We start from the raw sequence: 8,488 nt of genomic DNA, 5'->3' as shown, positions 1-8,488 counted from the left end.
CAGAGGATGTTATACAGCATGAGTCAGACTGTCACTGATTTACAAACTAGCTATATAAACAGAGCTGAGAATCTTTTCCAATACCTCAAGAGTGAACCTGAGGCAGAGAAACTCAGAGAAGGATGAAGACTCTTTCACTTCTCCTGCTGCTGTGTGTGGCTGTCTCCTCTGCTTTTCCTGTGGCTCCAGAAGCAGAAAATGAAAGAAAAACCCTACAGCTTGTAGAGGTAAATATCTTTTGGTGCGTTTCTAGATGAAACAGAAGGTAGTCTAAGAGATAACTAGAATTGCAATTATTTTCACATAGTATAGCTTGAAATTAAAGATGCATTATTTTGCACAAGTTTCAAAAGAAAGGTTTTCCTATCCATCTTGAAAACATGTGGAAATTATGTGGAACTTATTAACCCAAAAGTCATTTGAATATTGCATAACTTCACTTTTGATGTTGTCTGTAAAGCCAGAATTAAACTACAAAGCATGACTTCTAGGAGCAAGGCTTTTTTCCTGTGCAGAAATAGTCAAACTTGGAAACAGTTTACGTTTAGAATGTGCTTTGAATCTCATGACATGACAGAGCTCATTAACATAAGAGAAGATGCTTTCTTGAACCAGACATATTTCAATGTTTTGCTGAATGGATCTTTTATGGAATACTTAGGAAAAAAGGGACATCTGTAAGAAATACAACACTTGCACAGACACAACACTATTTATTGGAAACAAAATTATTGAAATTTAGTAGGAAGATTTAAGTTCCTCGTACCATATTTCATAACCAAAAATAAATGGCATGACTTGCCAAGTGCTGACTCTCTAGTAGTTGTCACCTGCTTCATTGGGAGTCCTGGCTGTGTGGAGTTTCCGTGACAGTCTCCATTTCCTTGAATGAGACTAATTATAAGTTTCCTCATAAATTTTGCCATTTGTGTAATTGGGCACCATAAATAATGTGATGTTAATTATTAATAACAACTATTCAATTTTAAAGATATTTCTTCATGTATTCCATTAATGAAAAAAGAAATTCAGAAAACTATATGAAATTCTAAGTTATATCTGACTCTTCACGTCAATTTGTGGAGAAGGTAGGCTGTTCTTGCTCCTGGTAAACACAGGGCACGTCAATAGGGGAATAGTTCAGGATTACTTAGAAAATTTAAGTGTGACTGTACTGATATTCCACAACGTTCTTCTTTTTTCAAACTCTGGTTCAGAGTTATTTACAGAATTTCTACGACCTTCAAAAGGATCACCACCCTCATTTAAGAACCACGGGTGAAAATCCCCTTGCTGAAAAGCTCAAGGAAATGCAGGAATTCTTTGGACTAGAAGTGACTGGGAAACCTGATCTTGACACTTTGGAGATTATGAAAAAACCCAGATGTGGTGTACCCGATGCAGGGCAATACGTGTTCACTACCGGGAATCCCAAATGGAAAAGAAATCATCTGACATACAGGTAAGGGTTCCTAATCTGGTTCAAAAAGTTATAAATACAGCATCTCAATTTTTGGGGGGTCTGAAATGAATAGATTATGCCATTAAGTGATTTCTGGAAGAAGACAGGCACTCTAGAAGGCAGTATCTAAAATACACTCATCATTAATTTTCATTCATGAAAGATCTAAGACTTCAAACTTTTGTGCAAGTTATTGATTTTCAGCTAATCTGCTGTCTTCTTAACAATATAAGTGTTATCTTTGCTTAACAATATATGTGTTATACTTATTTTGAAGGATTTTGAACTATACCCCAAAGATGAGACAAGCTGATGTAGAAAAAGCAATTCAAAAAGCTCTCAGCGTCTGGAGCAATGTGACACCACTGAGATTCGAAAAAGTTGACAACAAAGAGGCAGATATAATGATCTCTTTTGCTTACAGAGGTAAGATTGGTATCTTTACATATTAAATAGCCATCTGCAGTCATTGAAAAAATTTAGGATTGTAAGTGATTTTTTTTCCCTCTTCATTTTAGACCACTATGACAACTCTCCTTTTGATGGCCCCAATGGGCAGCTGGCTCATGCTTTCCAGCCTGGTGAAGGTATTGGTGGAGATGTACATCTTGATGAGGAGGAAGCCTGGTCAAAAGATGGAAGAGGTAAGGACTTTGTAACTGGATCCAGTTATACCTCGTTCAATCTTTGTTCATGTGGTGCTTAGTCCATGAACCTGATTACAGGCAAAAAGTGAGCAAAAGTCACAGAAGTCGTCCTTTTAAATTGCTTTGCTCTGGTTTTGTTTGTTTGTTTGTTTTTGCCATTTGTAGGAATCAGTTCATAGATAAGATATTTAGGTCATAGTGGTTTTTAATGGCAACTGAGTAAGTACTTAAAAGTTCTTATTTTGTTCAGATGAAACCTAAAACCTGGAAACAAGAACATTTAGTGCTAAACTTCTTAAGTCAAATCATTTCTTTTCCTTAATCTGGCACTTTAAAGTTTAATGCTAACTAAGCTCTCCAAGTATCACCAAAACTGTCATCTCAGTGTTTGTTTTGAATGTTTTTTTTTCTATTGGGTCGCTGAACCTCCACTCATTGCTGGCATGATCCTTAAGCAGAGTAGTTTATGTGACAGCAGGAGAGGCAGGTTTTGTGTTTAAGACATGGGGACACTAGAGAAAGGAGACCGCATTTAAGGTCAGGAATTCTTTATATATACTCAAATATCTCTTCTGTGACATTATTTTTAGTTGTAATGTTGATAGCATTAACTATGGCCTGTGTTGTACCTGTAGTGTGTTTCGGGAGGATTCCCTTTTAGTCATCTACTCTGAATACTAAAACAGAATTTACTTTGTTTCATATGATTTATATCCTACAGGCTACAATTTGTTCATTGTTGTTGCCCATGAGCTTGGCCATTCACTGGGTCTGTCTCATTCAAATGATCCTGGGGCACTGATGTACCCAACTTACTCCTACACAGACCCCAAAGAATTCCTTCTTCCTCAGGATGACATTGATGGCATTCAAGCTATCTACGGTAAAAAAAATATTTTTCATATTTCTACTTGGGAGGCTGGAAAATATTAATAAGAATATATTTAAAATATGCTTATTCCGCCACAATGAGAATTTTAACTGCTGCTGAACAATGCATAACAAAAGGAAGAAAATTCCTGGAAGTTAATTTCTGCTTCTGAAGTCTATTTTGATAAAAAATCATTTTGCAGAACATAAACACAACCATTTTTACCAATATTAAAAGTCTGCCTTTAGTGACAGACCCTTAGTTTAAAATCATATGCCTTCTCATTCTCTGTAAAGAAGATTCTTGGTGTTGTGAGAGACCTTCTGAACACTCTCTTTATATTTCTCTACACTAACATCTAAAATATTCTTCCTACAGGACAGTCTAGTGCTGCTGTGCAGCCAACAGGACCTGTAACTCCACAAGCTTGTGACCCAAATTTGACATTTGATGCTATCGCTACCCTACGTGGGGAAATAATATTCTTCAAGGGCAGGTAACAATTATGTGCAGTATAAATTCAGTATGCTTTAAAAAAAAATCTGTAATCTATGAGAGAAAACTGTCTTTTTGGAATGTTCTACAAAGAGAAGCACTAGAAAATCACCATGTAGGTACACAAGGAAGACTTTGCAAATCATTAATCCCAAGAGCCCTGATTGACAAGAGTAGTGAAGGAGATGAGGGCTTGTAGGTTGTTCTCCAAATTTTCTGCTGCCGTAGTAAATGCTGCAACAGATTTGTCTCTAAACTCAATTCAACTCATAGCAAAGCAAGGGCATTCGTATATCCCTTGGAACCTCCCAACCTCTCAGCACAGGCTGAGAGAGTTGGGGTTGTTCAGCCTGGAGAAGCAAGAAAAAGCTGGGAGAAGACCTTAGAGCGACCTTCCAGTACGTGAAGGGGACCTACAAGAAAGCTGGGGAGGGACTATTTACAAAGGTTTGTAGTGATAGGACTAGGAGCAATGGGTACAAACCAGATAGGAGCAGATTTAGACTAGACATAAGGAAGAATTTCTTCATCATGAGAGTGGTGAGGAACAGGCACAGGTTGCCCAGGGAAGCTGTGGCTGCCCCATCCCTGGAGGTGTTCAAGGCCAGGTTGGATGGGGACTTGGGCAGCCTGATCTAGTGGCACATGTCCCTCTCCATGGCAGGGGGGATGGAAATGGATGATTTTTAAGGTCCCTTCCAACCCAAACTATTCTATGATTCTATGATTCTATTAATGTGTCCACAGGTCCCACACTGTGACCTTTCTGCTACTCCTCAACACAAAAGTGGGGGCAGAACTGAAAGCACTGTTACATTAGAAAGGTTTCTGTTAGGTGGTTGCTGAAGCCAGCTCTTAGCCTGCTTATCCCACAGAGAAATAGAAGAGCTTATAGTCATCTCACCTGATTTTTAGCAGAAGTGCTGAAGTTAAGAGTGCTGTCACTCTAGATTTCCTTTACATTTAGTGGAAGGGAATATTCACATTCAGGTACCCATCTTTACTCTGTTATTCTCCAGGAGCTATAATATTTACTTTGCATTTATGATAAGACTGGAACTGTTTTATTACACATTTTTTTTTTCAAACCAGATATATGCTGCGCAAACATCCTGCGAGGGCAGAGACAGAGCTCAATTTTATCTCACTGTTCTGGCCAAAATTACCATCAGGAATTCAAGCTGCTTATGAAAATGTTGAGAACGATGAAGTGTTACTTTTTAAAGGTAATGGAATCTGAAATTCTCTTTTTCTGACCAGTTACTCCCTGCTCCTTTGCAAACTATGGAATTATAGAAGTTTTTTTAAGCAAGATCAGTGAAACAACCTTACAAATCTACAAATACTTAAACAGAGGACCATAGTTACACTGCTGTGAGGGATCTTCAGAGGTCATAATCCTGAAAACTTGCCTTCTGTTATAGCTACTCTCTGAAAAAAAAACCCACCAAAAAAGAACAAAAAAGAAATGAAAATAGCTTCCATTCTCCAGGTCTAGTTCTCTTTGGGTAACAATATTTTGCTTTATGCAGAAGGAGTTTTGCTGAATTCAATTGGAAAATATAGGCATCTGTACACTTCTGCTACCAAAATATTTATTAGTATTTTGTGCTATTTTGCACAAAAAAGCAACAAAAAAACTTTGTTTGAAAAGCATACTGTGAGACCAAAATTGTTCACTAAAAAACAAACATTCTTTTACTTTAAAGGACTCAAATATGCTTTAAATATCTCAAATAGCTTCATTGTGTAGATATTACAGTACATGATATACAAGCATATATGATGAATAAGTTTTTTTGCATCTAATATTACCAAAGCATTTTGGTTATACATATGTCCTTTTTAATACTTTAATTTAATGCGCATTGTCTAATTTTCAAAAGATCATATAGCTCTGTAATCAAATAGCATATAGCAGGAATTTAATAAACTCAGTATTTCAATATCTCAATACAATATCAGTGGATTTACTCCTCAACCTCATGTCCTCCCCAAGCAGTCACTCGAAAAATATTTTATATTTATTTGAATAAATTCTGGGGAAAGTACTATTTATACACCTTAGGATTCTAATGTTTCACTCATAAAAGCAAAAGACATTTCCACTGTCTTCATGATGTCGTCCCCAGTGTAAGAATTAGAACCATGTTCTGAAGTAAAACTGAAAGGAATAATACTGATGTCTATATAAACATCAAAAACAAGTGAAATGTGCTTCTGTTTTTCAGAGGATAAATATTGGGTTCTCAGGGGATATGACATTGCGCCTGGATATCCTAAACCAATCTATCGCCTGGGCTTCCCAAAGACGGTTAAAAGAGTTAATGCAGCTTACAATGATGAAACCACTGGAAAAACATACTTCTTTATAGCTGACAGATACTGGAGGTAAGATTTAATGTTCATTTAGAAACATTATATATATATTTTTTTTTTCACTTGTCTCAGAGGACTGCTGTATTACTACAAAATTCAAATGCAATGATGCTTAAATCAGATTCAATCCACAAATTTCAACAGGATTCTCTGGAAGTTAAAAATTTTAAGCATTTGTAAGGAAATGTCAACTTTTCTGTAGGATTATTTTACCATTCATTAGATTCCTTTATAAGGAGTGCAAGTACTTACAACTGAATGAAACTGGTGCCCAGTCAAAGAGGGAAGTTGTGGCTGCCCCGTCCCTGGAAGTGTTGAAGGCCAGGTTGGATGGGGCCTTGGGCAGCCTGATCTGGTGGGAGGTGTCCCTGCCCATGACAGGGGAGTTGGAACTGGATGATCTTTAAGGTCCCTTCCAGCCCAAACTATTCTATGATTCTATGATTTTCTAATAAATTATTCACTTTCTCTCCATATCAATGTGCAATTTTGTCCACTTTTCATTCCTATTTCAAACAAAATTAACTGCTAATAAAAGGAATTGCAACTGAATCTCTGTATGAACAAACAACAATTATTCTCCAGTTGTGCAGTTGGACTTATTAATAACTTAAGTGTAGCTCATGAAAAACTTCATAGAGTAATTTTTTTTAAGTACGTGGTTGACACTAATACAAGTATGTTTCAGGACTGTGCTACCGTATTCTACTCCAAAGACATTTTGCTTTTATACTCAGCTAGAAAGGCACTGCCTCAAAATAGAAACATATTTTATGTGAAAAGTAATGGCCAAGGCTCTCGACAGACCAAAAGACCATTAATACATTCCTTAGCTGCATTCTCGAGGTCCTTGACAGCCTTGTTTAAAACTTTACCAAAGGTGGGAATTTCGAATCTTAAGGCATCCATAGAGCTTTAGTAATTGTAGAGTTGCGTATGTCTACGAATTTGCTTTGGACTTCCAAAATATTGTTTACTGCCTCAGAAATTTTAATAGTGTTTTTTTTTTTTATTTAAGATATGATGAAAACAAAAAATCCATGGACCATGGTTATCCCAGGAAAATAGTCTCCGACTTTGGAAAAATTGGCAGAGTCGATGCAGTTTTCCAGAAAGATGGTAGGTAAAATCTTTTAAGCTGGGTTTACTTGAATATTTGGGCTTCTGTCAATAGAAGCATTTGTTTTCAAACCCCTGCTATTAACCTTAACAGAAATGAAAAATAGCAAATATAGACAAACTGTTTATGTTGGGATTTTTTTTTCAAAATGCTGGAAATTCATCACTTCTGAAATATAATCGGATTAAATTTTATTTCTAGGCTATGTCTACTTCTTCCACAGAACAACTCAGTTCCAGTATGATCCTCGGGCCAAACAGATTGTCAGACAAATGAAGAGTATCAGCTGGTTTAATTGCTAATTGCAATGTGTTTCCATATACCTAGTGAAAGCTTTTATGTGCTGCATTTTTCAGCATTTCATGACTATCAGATCAGAATGGATCTTCCAAATTCTGTGGAAGCATAGTCTTAGCAATTATTTATTGTAAAACAAAGACATTTATATAATTTTTCACAATTTCCTGTTACATTAAAGTTTCCTAATAAATTACTTTTGTCATATCATCGTGTCCTTGATGTCTTATTTGCACTAATACTCAAGAGCCATGTCTATCCTGCACCAAAAGAAGTGTGGCCAGCAGCTCGAGAAAGGGGATTCTGCCCCTCTGTTCCTCTCTTGTGAGACCTCATCTGGAGTACTCTGCCGATTTTAGAATCCTCAACAGCAGAAGGATATGGAACTGTTGGAATGGGTCCAGTGGAGGTCTACAAAGATGATCAGAGCATTGGAGGACCTCCCATATGAGGGCAGGCTGAGAGAGTTGGGCTTGTTCAGACTGGACAAGAGAAGGCTCCGAGGAGATCTTCTAGCTACTTTCCAATACCTGAAAGGGGCCTCCAAGAAAGCTGGGGAAGGACGGTTCACAAGGGCTTGTAGTGATAGGACTAGGGGCAATGGGTAGAAACTGGAGAGGGGCAGATTTGGGCTAGACATAAGGAGGAATTTCTTCATGATGAGGGTGGTGAGGCACTGGCACAGGTTGCTTGGGGAAGTTGTGGCTGCTCCATCCCTGGAGGTGTTCAAGGCCAGGTTGGATGGGGCCTTGGGCAGCCTGATCTAGTGGGAGGTGTCCCTGCCCATGGCAGAGGGGTTGGAACTGGATGGTCTTTTACGTCCCTTCCAACCCAAACTATACTATGATTCTACGATTCTATGATTCTATGGTTTCTATGATTCTATTCAAACCCTAAAAAATGTATTCTGAGATGAAACATCCGAATTTCTTCCCAAAGTCAGGGAAAGGAGCAGCCAGCTGCCTCTGAACAACAGCACTCCATCCAAACCCTGTTGAATATCCTATGGATAATCCGGGCAGTTGAGGCTCCTTAGCATCAGTCTACAAATCACAGTTTCACTTCCTGTTTCTCTTTCCCTGACTTCCACTCTTAGCCTCTCGTCCAGGGTGTCTGTCTAGGAACTGTTTTTAAGCCTAGAAATGTGGATTAGAAGGGATCTCTGAGATCACTGAAACCAGTCCTTCGCTGTCACAGGTAGCCATGTCATAAAAGGG

The 8,488-nt window shown here is 37.9% G+C and overlaps 1 protein-coding gene across 1 annotated transcript; it reads left to right on the top strand.

The window, feature by feature from the left end:
* The first annotated feature begins 31 nt into the window (after nucleotides 1-31).
* Nucleotides 32-7,469, top strand: LOC104055002 (interstitial collagenase). The gene is made up of 10 exons (XM_009556084.2): nucleotides 32-227; nucleotides 1,218-1,462; nucleotides 1,740-1,888; nucleotides 1,981-2,106; nucleotides 2,831-2,992; nucleotides 3,359-3,476; nucleotides 4,568-4,701; nucleotides 5,707-5,866; nucleotides 6,873-6,973; nucleotides 7,176-7,469. Exons 1-10 carry the CDS (start codon nucleotides 123-125, stop codon nucleotides 7,274-7,276), a joined length of 1,401 nt encoding a protein of 466 aa, XP_009554379.2. The 5' UTR covers nucleotides 32-122; the 3' UTR covers nucleotides 7,277-7,469.
* Nucleotides 7,470-8,488: the final 1,019 nt, after the last annotated feature.

The sequence above is a fragment of the Cuculus canorus genome, chromosome 1 (genome assembly GCF_017976375.1).
Source record: "Cuculus canorus isolate bCucCan1 chromosome 1, bCucCan1.pri, whole genome shotgun sequence".
In the NCBI taxonomy this organism is placed as follows: domain Eukaryota; kingdom Metazoa; phylum Chordata; class Aves; order Cuculiformes; family Cuculidae; genus Cuculus; species Cuculus canorus.
This window is presented reverse-complemented; position numbering and strand designations above follow the sequence as displayed.